Consider the following 14,797-nt stretch of genomic DNA (forward strand, 5'->3'; position numbering starts at 1 on the left):
GAGGAGCTTAGGAAGGTGTGTTTTGCATTTAAGGTTAAAAAAAAACTAGCCTTTTCTCACAGCCACTGTGCCACAGAATAAGCCCAGACAGACATACTTTAGGTAAGTAATCTTTATTACAACCACCATTTAGAAATGACAAAACCAAAAAAAGTGCAGAAAGTATAAGAGAAGAGATTCAGCAGAGGCTATTTTAGCTTTCATAGCCAAGGTAAACACTCTAAACTCTGTTTAGTTCAAGCAGTCCAAATATAAATCATATTCACTGGAGGTAGAAAATAAAACAATTCAATGGTGTTTTGCTCAATAAAGCTTTTTCTCTTGAAATAGATCTAATATTTATTCCTAACAACTTAGGTATATTCCATACAATATTATTTTACTTGGTAAAAGTGACCAACTTCTGTCAGGTGACAGAATAAGCTTGAATGTGACTGAACAAAACTTGTTTCCACTGAAACAACCTCCCGCAATAGAGATTTGCAGAACCTATTGGGGGAAAAAATAAAATAGAGGGAGCAACTGCTCCAATACTTGCAGTATTACTACAATGGAATCTTTGGATTATTGTGAGGCACACATCTAAACAATCAAGAATGTATTTCGTGTTGTGATCCTGAAATGCTTTATATCACTTGAGGATTGTTAGTCTAGACTGATCATGAGTTGCCTGCCTTCTCATTAATAAGGAATGGACATTTCTCCAGTTTGGGTACTACTTCCCATTTGCTCAACTTCAAATCACATTACCTTCCACTAGTATTATTCTATAAGAAAAGGGTTTTTAAGACCAATCAGCACAGCAAACTTCACCCATTCTAACAATTGCAGTCTTGTTTGATTCAATATATTGTATATTGCTAACAACCAATGGCTACCTATACATGCCTCAGAAAGACTTCAAGATCTAGAGGGTAAAATATTAGTTTAGTGCAACCACTCAATAAAAAAAATATATATATATATAGCAACTGAACACCAACCATAATGCTAATAGTATCAATGAAGGTATCCTGCTTTTGTCAGATTTTACTTTTCATTGCAGGTTATGAGAATTAGGTTAAGGTTAGGAAAAGGGTTAGGGTTCGCTAAAATACAAAAAATGTCAACTTTTGACATCCCTCCTAGCCATGACCTCTCTTTGGTATGAACTATTGTCCTGAAAATGCTTTGCATTTAAGGCATGGCTAACATCTGTAATTTAATGTAAACATTCAAATAAATCCTTAAAGTGACAAGTCCAAAAGCCCAAATGAGTTAGTCCAAACTGCATAAATAGTTGCATTAAATGATTAAGTGATCAAGGTTAGCAGCATCTAGTTGCTGATTTTCTCGATTTCATCGAGATCATCAGTGTCAAGCTTGTTGATCTTCTTATCTATGGAAAAAAAACCAGGAAATTATTAGAACATTGTCTTATAGATCAAAATGTGCAACCTTGTGAAGATTTCTAGAAACAGAGTGACGTACTGAAATGTTCCTCGATTTGGTTGAGAATGTTCATGCTGTGTTTGCTGTCAATCATATTGACTGCAAGGCCCCTCTTGCCGAAACGTCCTGTGCGACCAATCCGGTGAAGGTATGTCTCGTTGTCAGCGTTTCCGTCTTTGTCCATGGGCAGGTCAAAATTGATCACCACAGAAACTTGCTCAACATCAATGCCTATCAATAGAAAAAGAGAGAAAAAAACATGCCTGCCCTTAGGCCTATTCAATGTAAAAAGATATATATAATTAAAAATGAATTAAACACTCATCCTCACCCTCCTACTTGGGATAAATGGTACCATTAATCTAGCTTTCAATTACAGTCTTTATACCTCTGGAGCATACGTTGGTGGTCACCAGGACTTTCTCCTTGCCCTCCCTGAAGCGTTCGATGATGGTCGCTCTCTGTTCCACAGTCATCTCCCCACTCAGCAGCGCCACCACATGGCCCTCCTTGGTCAGCTCTGCAGCCAGCCAGCCAGCTGTCCTTCGGGTCTAGAGGCAAAGAAGTCTACTTTATTTCTTTACTTCATTAGTTTATGTACCGTATCAAATCAAATCCCTCAGAGAATTCCTTCAATCCTAGGATAAGTTGAGGATACTCACGTGACAGAAGATCATAGCTTGGGCGATGGTGATGGCGCCGTAGATATTACAGAGTGCTGTAAACTTTTCCTCCTTGTCGCTGCAAAGCACGTAATACTGCTTGATGGTGTCCAGAGTCTCCTCTTCACGTTTCAGCTTGATGATGTTGGGGTCTGGCACAACCCTCTCTGCAAACTTCCACACAGAGTCCTCAAAGGTGGCAGAGAACAGCAGCATCTGACATTCCTTTGGCAACATTCTGAATGGGGGAAAGAAATGTCCTTAGATAACTAGACTGTTACGCTGTTATTGAGTCGAATAGCATCTGAAAATCATCAGCGGTCATTAAGAGCCCTTTTACAGGTGTCTGTAAACAAAGTTAAATGGCAGCACTCGTGATTACTGGCCTGCAAGACGAACTTGTCTCGCATCACTTAAGTTCTGCTAGATGAGAGTACTGTGCATTTACAACTTTCTATATGGAGAACTCACCTTTGGATCCGGATGCTCTGGTCCTGGTGACCCTGTGTGGCGATCATGACATCAGCCTCGTCCAGGACAAAGACGCTGATCTTCTTGGGGTTGATGATCTTCAGTTTGGAGCACCAGTCCAAGACCGTGCCAGGTGTCCCGATGACAATCTGCTCCTGAAGCTTTGCCCCTCGGTCCACTGCTCAACACCCAGAGACAAACAGGACAGTTAATGATATTGTTACAATGATGCTTTTCATCAGCATCTTATATTTACAGAACATCAACTCTATAATACACGTGTGGCATTTTCTTCATTGACAGTTATGCTTTCGACATGAAATTTGTGAGAGCATTGGCAGTGACAGCATAGGCCTACCATTTCCCCAGTGAAATTAGGCACCCAAACATTACAGGTTGTATTCAAAATAAATACAAAGTAGGAATGTTTTGAGACTTACATTTATTGCCACGAATGGCATATGCCAATTTGACCTCAGGATAGAATTTCCCCATCTGCTCAATGACTTTACCAGTCTGCAAAGCTAGCTCGTACGTTGGGGCAATGCAAAGACACTGAGGGGGCAAAATAAGACGTTTCAGTAATAAGAGGCTTCCATCTACAAAATCAACAAAAGCAACACATTGTGATAGATGTTCTCTAAACTAAGACAATTTCCTGTAACTCTGATCTGTAGGTGCTCTTAATAAAACAACCCATAAACATCCACCTAAAGAGCAAACTCTTTCTGACCTTACTGATTACCTGACCTCTTGAGGTCTAACCTCTCTCATAGCCTGACTAATGCTAATGGACCATAGCATTGCTGAAGATGGAGATGCCACTCACCTGTGCCCATTTGTTAGTTGGGTCGACATGGCTGAGCATGGCCAGCACGAAGGCAGCTGTTTTACCTGTACCGGACTGTGATTGGGCAATCAGGTTCTGAGGTCTGGAACCAGAGGGATAATACACGCTGAAGAGAGATTAATGGGGGACTAAAAGAAGGTAGATTCCATTAATTTCACATAAAAAATGTAATCAAACAACTATATTACTGTGTACATAGACAATGGTTAACAACTAGCTTGACTACATCTGACTGAAAGTGGAAATGAAATGTGTAACCTCAGAACACACATCACAACAACACCTTCGTATGTCCAGAATATCTAGGCTATTTCCTCTGTTATTGATAAATGGGTACTCACGGCTCTGCCAGCATCATGGGCAGGGCATTCTCCTGGATCTTAGAGGGTCTGTTGAAGCCCATGTCATACACTCCCTTCAGCAGCTTATCTTTCCTGAGATGGATGTACAATAAAAAATAAAAAAAGCATTGAGGCCACGAAAAGGACAACGTATAATAAAAAGGCTGACCAAACAACACCACACACAAAAAAAAATTTTTTTGCAGATCCTAACTCGGGTTGAAATGCACTGTATAATCTAGGCTTCGTGTGAGGTGTAAGCAATGGTGAATTTGAAATCAGATATCACTTACAGCCTCAGCTCTTCAAATGTCTTGACCGAGTAAAGAGGAGAGTTGGGATCCCTCTGAAGAACCTCTACTTGATTGGTAGTGTTCACAAGGCTGGTGTGGATCATCTTATTCAGCAATGACTGGGCCGCTTTGTCCTCTAAAAGACAAGAGTGACAGGTGAATGACCTGTCCGACGACACTAATTGAATGGAGACATGACAGGGAGATGAGAATAAACGCTAAGAATTCACACCTTTTTCCTCTCCTTCTACGTTGGTGCCATTCTCCACTTGCTTTGTGGTACCTGACAGAAAAACAAACTCATCACATAATTTTATCACAAAAATGAAATGGACAATACATGGAAGAATATCAAGAGCAAATGTTTGATTGGCATCCGTGGTTTTACCCTTTTTTGCCTTATTAGGTGCAGCATCACCTCCACCTCGAGGTAGAGATCTTATCACCAAGGAGCCGAACTGGTAAGAGAAAAAAAAATGTTTTATTAGTACGCAAATATCTCGTCTCAGAATGAAAGCTTGCCCTCATAAAATCTTGGCAAGCAAGTGTCAAATTCTACCAACAACAAAGCCATGACAAAAACAGCTACAGTCAATGGCAGTGCTTTCAAAAGGTGTGTCAGTAAGTGGAACACCACCAGCACATGGTATGCTAAAGTAATAATTCGGCCACAAATTGCCCCAGTTGCAGTTGGCTGGGCTCGCAAATTAGCAGCATAAAGTTAGATACTTTTCGTAAAGCTGAGAATATAGCTGTCTAGCTAATTGTACCAAGCTAGCTAAACTTGCTAGCCTATACATTTAAACTTACTGAGTCAGTCGTAGCTTCCTGTTTATCGACAGCAAGGGCCCAGGAGTCAGTAGCCATGATTAACCTTTAATGTATATTATTTTAGACCAAGTTTCCGAAGTTTTAGCTACACAAACGATGCAATCAAGCTGGGCGTCGAAAGAGATGCTGCCTGCCAAGCCAAAGAAGCTACCGCTGAAGCGCACCGGCTCTAGCTAGCTTAGCTGCACTCATTCCGATGGAAACTCGGAAGTGGAATTCTGAGTTCCAATCAACTTTGTTTTACCCCAAAATGTGTTTGTGTAGGAGGTGGTTTAAAATGAGCAACACCACAGACTATATTGGAATAATACAATCTTTATCAAATAAGCAAGGTTGGCTATTTTTTACTTGTCAGTTTAAACTATTGTTTGTTAATCGTTAACATATCACAGCTATAAATTATATGTCATTTCTATCTAATTTGATATGGTTTATTCTTTTTGATTCGTCATCTGGACCCAGACAATTTGAGTAGGAGGAGAAGAGACTATGGATGTCCTGATCGGTCCTAATGAAAGTGACCCAGCCAGGTAGGGACCTGACAGTCCACATCACTCTCTCTCTCTCGCTCTCTCTCTCTCACACACACACACACACACACACACACACACACACACACACACACACACACACACACACACACACACACAGAGATTAAAAGAGGAAAGAGAGAGGGGGGTTATGGCCAGCATAATGCTAATTTAATTGAGGAGCGGATGCAGCTTCAGCCAATACCCTCCACCCACACAACCCCCTCCCTCATGCCAACCAAAATGTCTTTTAAGATGCCAGTAGAACTCTATATTGATTGTCATGGTTACCTCCTCAGTGGAAAAAAAATAATAGGTGGATCAGACTAACAGTGGCCACAATGCAGACAGCTAAACTCCCACTACCCACATTAGAATAAAAACATTATAGGCTTTCCAATAAACTAGAGACAGAGCACTTGTCAGCGATGGTGAGTGGGAAGGTTTGATGCCTGCCCTGGGTGGAGGCAAGAGAGACATGCTTTATGCCCCCCCCCCCCCCACTAGTCCTCCATGCCTGGTGCTGCATTTCATCTATCTAGTCTGATCCCCCAGCTATCAAAAAGGATCCATAAATGGGGTCTCGCATCAACGATTGCAGGGAAGGAGAGTGATGGTGCTGATGCTATAAATGCAAAGAGGAGAGGTAGTAGGGGAAAGGGATGCTAATCTGTTGCAAAGGACTGTCTGTCTCTCTCTTTCTCTCTCTCTCTCTCTCTCTCTCTCTCGCTCTCTCTCTCTCCGTTAGCGAAAGCCTCTAACTCCAGCCACAAGGAGGGAGGACAGCGACTGAGCTGAGAGATACTTTTTATAACCACATGTTGCTGTGCTGACTGAATTGCTGCCACGGTTGCTGCCTGTCAACTGTCCTTCTTTGATTTGTTTAGTCCCTCTGTGAAAAGCCAGAGCCATTTAATTAATAGTTTCTCTGCCCACCTGTGACAGCTGGCATTTCCTCTACGCCACATACTGTAGAGGCAAGAAAAAAAGGAGGGAAGAGAAATAGAAGGGAAAGGACATCTTTCATGAAAAGTGGGCATCCAAAAGACAGACATAATTTCACTCCCAGTTGACACAAATGAAAGGTAAGAAGACGTGTTGATATCAGATGATGTCAGTGATTGCATGCCATGATGCTGCTTCCATTCTCTACATTCTAAATATGATTTGTTTATTTGAAAAGTTGCTAAATATTGTGCATGTATATTGTATAACGGCATTGATATTTTTTCAATTAAATGAGTCTGCAATGAAATCGAGCAATAGCAATCAACAGGTGTTTTTTTCAGACCTGTTTCTTTGGAAAGCTGTTGTTATTGTGATGTTATTATGACTGTACTGTATTAAATGATGGCTTCTGGTATATTTATAGTGGATGAAATTAGGTTATGTTCGGATGAACCTTTCTGGAGATTTCAGGATGATTCATACGACAAGGAGGGGGGTCTCATGGGGTCTATCACTTGGACACAATCAATATCATGACCCGTCAGACTGAAAAAGGAAACTCCCATTAAAAGAGAAACGCTAATAGATTGCCTTATGACCACTGGACATAAATAATTGGAGCAAGTTTCTGGCATTATTGAAAGGGGATAGTTTTGTGCATAAGATAAATCGACTTAATTGTGAACATTTTATGTGAACATTCCCCCTCAATTTGAGTTCCTGTTCTCATATATATATATATATATATATATACACACTTTTTTCTATAGCCATGCTAAGCAATCATGGTGGGGGGAAAAGAAGAAGAAAAACATTATATATATATATATATCTTTTTTTTCTTCTTTTCCCCCACCATGATTGCTTAGCATGGCTATAAAAAAAAAGTGGATTCAGTTTATTAATCATGTTTGCATTATAACTGTACATCAATATGAGGCCATCTGATTTCACAATGGATTTCTGTGTTGTCATAGCTAAAACAGTTTACAGTCCGGTTATGCTGTTCAATTTGTTTTTAGAATAAAATAAGAATAATGGCATCAATGTACTATGAGAGATGTTGAGTCGTACAGGAACAAGACACTGCATCTCTACAACATCAATATTAGTAATATAATTAAATATAATACTATATCAATATTCCCAGCTTGTGCCCCTTAGGACACATGGTGGCATGGTTGACACTGATTGCAGAACAGAGCAGAGCAGACGTGAGCAATGTTGATGCATCTGTCTGACCTTTTCCTTTTCAATAAATGACAATGCTGTGCCGGCCAGCCAAAACCTCCTTTTGATTAAGTAGTACGAGGAGGGGGAACGCATTTTGTCAATGAATTATGGATCCTGTAAAGTGTGGCTGCATTATGACAACAGACAGTAGTCTGGTCTGTTAAATGTTGTCATCTTATCGAGTCCAGGGAGCCAGGGAGAGCAACAATCTTGAGCTCCATCATGTAGATAATTAAGATCTTGAGGTTTCACAGAAAATACTCTTTGTCTGAAGAAGTAGGTAGAGTTGTTCACTATGTGGAGGTATTGTAATCTGTGTAGTCTTATAGCCACTAATACTGGTATATTAGGCAGGCAGCCTCTCAGTTTCTATGGAAATTGCTTTCCTCACAACACCTCACATAAAGCCAGTGTTAGACGCTCAGGCAATGGCTCTCTGGACAGACCCAGAACACCACACACAGTACCAGTCAAAAATGTGGAAAAACCTACTAATTCAAGGGTTTTTCTTTATTTTTACTATTTTCTACATTATAGAATAATAGTGAATACATCAAAACTATGAAATAACACATATGGAACCATGTAATAACCCAAAAAGTGTTAACCAAATCAAAATATATCTATTTTATTTTAGATTATTTTTTATTTTTGCCTTGATGATAGCTTTGCACACTCTTGGCATTCTCTCAACCAGCTTCACCTGGAATGCTTTTTCAACAGTCTTGAAGGAGTTCCCACATATGCTAAGCATTTGTTGGCTGCTTTTCCTTCACTCTGCGGTCCAACTCATCCCAAACCATCTCAATTGGGTTGAGGTCGGGTGATTGTGGAGGCCAGGTCATCTGTAGAAGCACTCCCATCACTCTCCTTCTTGGTCAAATAGCACTTACACATCCTGGAAATGTGTGTTGGGTCATTGTCCTGTTGAAAAACAAATGATAGTCCTATTAAGCACCAGCCTGAAGGGATGGCATATTGCTGCAGAATGCTGTGGGAGCCATGCTGGTTAAGTGTGCCTTGAATTCTAAATAAATCATAGACAGTGTCACCAGCAAATCACCCCCACACCATCACACCTCCTCCATGCTTCACGGTGGGAACTACACATGCAGAGGTTATCTGTTCACCTACTCTGCGTCTCACAAAGACACAGCGGTTGCAACCAAAAATCTCAAATGTGGACTCATCAGACCAAAGGACAGATTTCCACCGGTCTAATGTAATTTGCTTGTGTTTCTTGGCCCAAGCAAGCATCTTCTTCTTATTGTTGTCCTTCAGTAGTGGATTCTTTGCAGCAATTCGACCATGAAGGCCTCCTCTGAACAGTTGATGTTGAGATGTGTCTCTGCGAAGCATTTATTTGGGCTGCAGTTTCTGAGGCTGGTAACTCTAATGAACTTATCCTCTGCAGCAGAGGTAACTCTGGATCTTCCTTTCCTGTGGCGGTCCTCATGAGAGCCAGTTTCATCATAGCGCTTGACAGTTTTTGTGAATGCACTTGAAGAAACTTTCAAAGTTCTTGAAATGTTGCGGATTGACTGACCTACATGTCTTAAAGTAATGATGCTCTGTTGTTTCTCTTTGCTTATTTGAGCTGTTCTTGACATAATATAGACTTGGTCTTTTACCAAATAGGGCTATCTTCTGTATTCCACCCCTACCTTGTCACAACACAACTGATTGGCTAAAATGCATTAAGAAGGAAAGAAATTCCACAAATTAACTTTTAATTGAAATGTAATTCCTGGTTACTACCTCATGAAGCTGGTTGAGAGAATGCCAAGAGTGTACAAAGCTGTCATCAAGGCAAAGTGTGGCTACTTTGAAAAATCTCAAATATATATTTATATAACACTTTTTTGGTTACTACATGATTCCATATGCGTTATTTCCTAGTTTATGTCTTCACTATTATTCTACAATGTAGAAAACAAATCAAAGAAAAACAAAGAAAATCCCTTGAATGAGTAGGTGTGTCCAAACTTTTGACTGGTAATAAAGGTTGAGCTGCCATGTCACATGACATTTGCATGAAAATATTGGCCATAAGCATTGTCCACTTCTCATAGCCACGTCTCATCTCACACACTCATTCATGCAATATTCTACCAGACCAGTGCAACTTTGATGTTGATCCTCTGTTTGTTGGATGAGTCATGCTTTTTCTATAGTGGGAACTTGAAATGTGTCCTGAATATAACCTTGGACAAATGTGTTGTATTGTTTTTTGCTGCCTTTGCTTTACATGTAGATCAGAGACCCCCACTCATGTCATACTACAGTAAAAAAACATGATCTCTCTATCTCTAATGTTTTCATTTTCATTTTCAATCACTTTTGTAGTCTAAGCATGCATGTACTGAACTGATAGTTTTAATTTCCCTGTGGTTTTACTGTCTGGGCCTGCCTGCATGGATGTAATGTTTTGGGCTCCTGAGTGGCGCAGCGGTCTAAGGCACTGCATCTCAGTGCTAGAGGCATCACTACAGACACCCTGGTTCGAATCCAGGCTGTATTACACCAGGCTGTGATTGGAAGTCCCATAGGGCGGCGCACAATTGGCCCAGCGTCGTCCGGGTTTGGACGGTGTACGCCGTCATTGTAAATAAGAATTAGTTCTTAACTGACTTGCCTAGTTAAAGAAAGTTTTAAATGATTTCAAAGGCATTAATAAGGCCCGCTCTGTTTTCTTTGATGTTATCGCTGGATAACAATACAAGGGAGAGGATATCAGAGCTTATAATGAAAACTGTTTGTTTGTATAGTTTTTTTAGTTTTTTATTTCTGAGTTATTAAAAATGTGTCTGAACAATTTGTTATTTACCCCCAGTCTATGATTGGTAATGAAAAGAAACTCAAACATAAAAGAAGCATCACCATGCCAGGCCTGATCAACAAGGAGAGACAGAATGCTCTGCCTCTCAGTGTCTCCGAGATCACTTCCTGTGTCAGAGGTTACACTCTAGCCCTGACAGCATCCATGACCTACAACAACTTCGAGGACCATCCTATTGAAGGTGAGGTCCTCATTTGTTAGCATATACAACAAAGTAAGATCATTACTACAAGTGATCATGAACATTCCCTGGGGGTCTTATACAAGTGTGCTTAAAATTATTATTCTGAATTTACTTCCCTTGTCTCCTAGGTAGCCTCTAGAGCTTCCACAATGTTTCTCAATGTAAACATTTACATAGGCACTGTCCAGGGGCTGTATTGACATAATTGCGTTAGTTTGACTTAATTACCTGTCTTCATTTGATGCAGGTATCTTCATTTACCCACTGGAAGAATGCTCTACTGTTGTGGGATTCGAGGCTATGATCTCCAGCCAAATAATAACAGTGCAAATCAAAGACAAGTCCAAGATGGATGACTGTTACTTTGATTGCTGCACTACAGCTAATGGAGCCCTTCAGAGTGGCAGTGGTAAGAATGTGTCTCACGCCATGTCACCTCTAAAGGTTAGGGGAATCGTCACACACTGTCATGAAGTGGTCAGTGGTTCTGTAGCCTGGCCACAGATCTCTTTGTGCCATCTTGCCAACTCCTATGGTCATTTGTGTGACAATGACAATTGGAGATGGTAAGACAGTCCAAACAGGGACCAGTCTAGTGGTTTTGGTTCCAACTACGTATCTAGAATATAATCCAGTGAATAATGATAATATTGCTCAGAAAAATACCAAACATTACCATTTATGTGAGTTGTTCTGCTATGGTATTCCAGGACAGATAGTGCTGGACGAGGACTTGGAGAGGACGGTGTTGGTGGTGAATCTGGGGGTCATCCCACCTCTGGAGACGGTCAACGTGCTGGTCAGCACCTCCTCTGAGCTGCCCACCTTGCCGGATGGGGGAATCCGTGTCACGTCACCCTCCGTGTGCACCCCGAGGGTCCAGAGGACCATCAACGAGGAGCAGGGACTCTCCCCTAACTTCCAGAACAGAACGTAAGAATGCTGTGACAATGTGTTATCATCATAACCACAACTGAATGTCAATGCTGTCTTGTCCAAATATAAAATGTATAGTGCCATTTTGATCTTTAAAGAAAACTTGATCTTTATTTATTTTTTCCACCCCTTTTTCTGCCCAATTTTGTGGTATCCAATTGGTAGTTACAGTCTTGTAACTCTTGAAGTATCCCTTTGACTGTGAACTTAGAAGTTAAGTTATTCACAACCTCCCGGTATTAGACATAAATTATTTTAAATGTTCTAGACAGAGAAAGAGCTGACTCGTGGACAAGACATGATATGATTTTGTTTTGTGGTATTTTTGCACAGGAGGGACAGGCATAATTGTGCCCTGGGTCAACATGACCAGACGCCCATAAATCCCCAGCTGTGCATGGCCCTGCTACTGGAGGAAGAGGCCATCAACTCCATCGACTATGAGTTTAGCTTCCAGCTGGAGATCAGAGCCCCCTATCTCCTTGCAGGTCAGAGACACAACACACAACCATCTACATATTGCAGTTCATTTGTATAATAATAAATGCAATTTATGTTCCTGACCAACAGTGACTTGCATACCGATATAGACATCCTTCCACTATGAGTAAAAAGCTACCTCCACACACAAACAGGATTTATTTGAGTATTTTTGTGATACACCACATGACCAAAAGTATGTGGACACCTGCTTGTCGAACATCTCATTACAAAATCACGGGCATTAATATGGAGTTGGTCCCCCCATTGCTGCTATAACAGCCTCCACTCTTCTTGGAAAGCATTGGAACATTGCTGCGGGGACTTCCATTCAGCCATAAGAGCATTAGTGTGGTCAGGCACTGATGTTGGGCGATTAGACCTGGCTCGCAGTCGGCATTCCAATTCATCCCAAAGGGGTTTGATGGGGTTTCGGTCAGGGCTCTGTGCAGGCCAGTCAAGATCTTCCACACTGATCTTGACAAACCATTTCTGTATGGACCTCGCTTTGTGCATTGTCATGCTGAAACAGGAAAGAGCCTTCCCCAAACTGTTGCAACAAAATTGGAAGCACAGAATCATCTAGAATGTAATTGTATGCTGTATCGTTAAGGTTTCCCTTCACTGGAACTAAGGGGCCTAGCCCGAACTATGAAAAATAGCCCCAGAGCATTATTCCTCCTCCACCAAACTTTACAGTTGGCACTATGCATTCTGGCAGGTAGTGTTCTCCTGGCATCCGCCAATCCCAGATTAGTCTGTCGGACTACCAGATGGGGAAGTGTGATTCACCACTCCAGAGAATGCGTTTCCACAGCGCCAGAGTCCAATGGTGGCAGCTTTACACCACTCCAGCTGACGCTTGGCATTGCGCATGGTGATCTTAGGCTTGTGTGCGGCTGCTTGGCCATGGAAACCCATTTCATGAAGCTCCCGATGAACAGTTCTTGTGCTGACATTGCTTCCAGAGGCAGTTTGGAACTCGGTAGTGAGTGTTGCAAACAAGGACAGACGATTTCTACACGCTTCAGCACCCAGCAGTCCCATTATGTGAGCTTGTTTGGCCTATCACTTTGTGGCTGAGCCGTTGTAGCTCCTAGAGGTTTCCACTTCACAATAACAGCACTTACAGTTGACTGGGGCAGCTCTAGCAGGGCAGAAATATGATGAACTGACTTGTTGGAAATGTGGCATCCTATGACGGTGCCACGTTGAAAGTAACGGAGCTCTTCAGTAAGGCCATTCTACTGCTAATGTTTGTTTATGGAGATTGCATGGCTGTGTGCTCGATTTTATACACCTGTCAGCAACGGGTGTGGCTGAAATAGCCAAATCCACTAGTTTGAAGGGTGTCCACATACTATTGTATATAGCTTATGTCTTTGTCAAGTAAAATCACAGTGGATGCCACTGTTTATACTACACTGTAGATTCTACACTGTAGATACTTTAGAGGTGTTTTTGTGCAGGTGTGGAGAGCCCCTCTCATGCGATCCGGGCCGACGCAGACCCCCTGGCCCGCTCAGCCACCAGCGTTGTCATCACCCTGGCTGACAAATACACCTACGACTGCCCTGTGGAGATCCTCATCTACCCCAGCGGTGGGTACTGCACTTTAGGAGACACACCATCCACCACCCACCACTCAGCCTGGCAGACACAACAATTACTCACTCCTCTTCAAAATACAGTATCACATACCCAGAATAGACCAGTGTTTACCTATCCTCGGTGTTAAATCATTGACTATCTGCAGCAAACCATTCATTTAGATAATGCCCTGTTATTTATATGAGGACAGTTAATCAGATCACATGGGGGGAATCATCAGCCTCTCTCTCTCTCTGCATATCTGTTCACCCTCAGCCCCTCCCCTCCATCGACCCTCCACCTTGTGCAAATGTATGAGCTATCCTCGGGCTTACCCAGCCACCCACTCTCTCTCTCTCTGCATATCTGTTCACCCTCAGCCCCTCCACTCCATCCACCCTCCACCTTGTGCAAATGTATGAGCTGTCCTCGGGCTTACCCAGCCACCCACTCTCTCTCTCGCTCACTCTCACTCTCTGTCTCCCTCCCTTTCTCTCTCGCTCTCTCTATCTCTCCCCCCTCTTGCTCTCTTTCCCTGTCTATCTATCCTCTTCTGGTTGTCTTGACCTCTGCATGGACCAGTTGTCTCCCAGAGGCAATAATAAATCCCCAGATTTCTTATTCAACAGGCGCTAAGAGATGGCTTTGTCTACAAACAGACCTGGGGCCAGTTGCTCGCTGTGCAATTCAATTCAGCCCGATGTGGTGCTGGGGTTTCAATCTCATCAAGGAAATTGCTGAGCTCAACCAAATGGATGGCACAGCGGTCTAACTGACTTGCCTAGTTAAATAAAGGTGAAACAAAAATAGAGCGATGAATGGAGTGCTTGCCGGTTTTTCGTCCGTATTGGTATAGCTAAATTAACTTGAATGATTTTGAAAAATGATTGTCGGTTTTCAAAGAAAACGCCATTGATTTGGTAAACGGTCAATAAAAACAGCTCGCCGTAAAGTTCACTGCAGAGAGATGTTTTGAGAGATGCCTGTGGAGAGCAGAATTTGAGCAGGAAATAACAGTAATGGGACTATCATTTTGACTGCGACATCATTACAACTTGGAAATCTAAATCCAAGACGGACTTCTGTGACAGAAAAAATCTGTACTATATCTAGCCACTATCTAGCTCATACTGAAACATGCTGGTTGTCTAGGTGATACCGTATCACATTAGTCTAAT

General features: G+C 41.8%; 2 protein-coding genes across 3 annotated transcripts in view; one reads left to right on the forward strand and one right to left on the reverse strand.

Moving 5' to 3' along the window:
* Positions 1 to 94: 94 nt before the first annotated feature.
* Positions 95 to 5,096, reverse strand: LOC139368498 (ATP-dependent RNA helicase DDX19A-like). Of its 2 annotated transcripts, none has more exons than XM_071107466.1 (12): positions 4,859 to 5,096; positions 4,437 to 4,506; positions 4,281 to 4,331; positions 4,049 to 4,184; positions 3,756 to 3,848; positions 3,394 to 3,496; positions 3,005 to 3,119; positions 2,565 to 2,742; positions 2,094 to 2,331; positions 1,820 to 1,982; positions 1,471 to 1,662; positions 95 to 1,378 (listed from the first exon to the last, which is right to left on the reverse strand). In XM_071107466.1, the coding sequence occupies exons 1-12, from the start codon at positions 4,913 to 4,915 to the stop codon at positions 1,317 to 1,319; spliced, it is 1,458 nt and encodes a 485-aa protein (XP_070963567.1). In that variant the 5' UTR covers positions 4,916 to 5,096; the 3' UTR covers positions 95 to 1,316. The 2 variants fall into 2 exon arrangements, with proteins under 2 accessions (XP_070963567.1, XP_070963566.1); XM_071107465.1 differs by having other exon boundaries at positions 97 to 1,378; positions 3,394 to 3,520; positions 4,859 to 5,083.
* A 5,330-nt stretch (positions 5,097 to 10,426) lies between these two features.
* Positions 10,427 to 14,797, forward strand: part of LOC139367625 (von Willebrand factor A domain-containing protein 5B1-like) — a 40,069-nt gene continuing 35,698 nt past the window's right edge. The window contains exons 1-5 of the mRNA XM_071105891.1: positions 10,427 to 10,610; positions 10,861 to 11,022; positions 11,324 to 11,546; positions 11,883 to 12,037; positions 13,499 to 13,630. Of these exons, the coding sequence (XP_070961992.1) occupies positions 10,427 to 10,610; positions 10,861 to 11,022; positions 11,324 to 11,546; positions 11,883 to 12,037; positions 13,499 to 13,630 (856 nt within the window). The remainder of the gene's footprint in view (positions 10,611 to 10,860; positions 11,023 to 11,323; positions 11,547 to 11,882; positions 12,038 to 13,498; positions 13,631 to 14,797) is intronic.

This window comes from Oncorhynchus clarkii, chromosome 16, assembly GCF_045791955.1.
Source record: "Oncorhynchus clarkii lewisi isolate Uvic-CL-2024 chromosome 16, UVic_Ocla_1.0, whole genome shotgun sequence".
NCBI lineage: Eukaryota > Metazoa > Chordata > Actinopteri > Salmoniformes > Salmonidae > Oncorhynchus > Oncorhynchus clarkii.

Bases quoted from the DNA above. Each gene is read 5' to 3' on its own strand.
- LOC139368498 (XM_071107465.1), bottom strand. From the start codon at position 4,915: ATGGCTACTGACTCCTGGGCCCTTGCTGTCGATAAACAGGAAGCTACG. The intron at 4,185-4,280 runs GTGTGAATTCTT...CTTGTCTTTTAG, and splicing joins CGTAGAAGGAGAGGAAAAAG to AGGACAAAGCGGCCCAGTCA. The intron at 2,743-3,004 runs GTAAGTCTCAAA...GGTGTTGAGCAG, and splicing joins TGCCATTCGTGGCAATAAAT to TGGACCGAGGGGCAAAGCTT.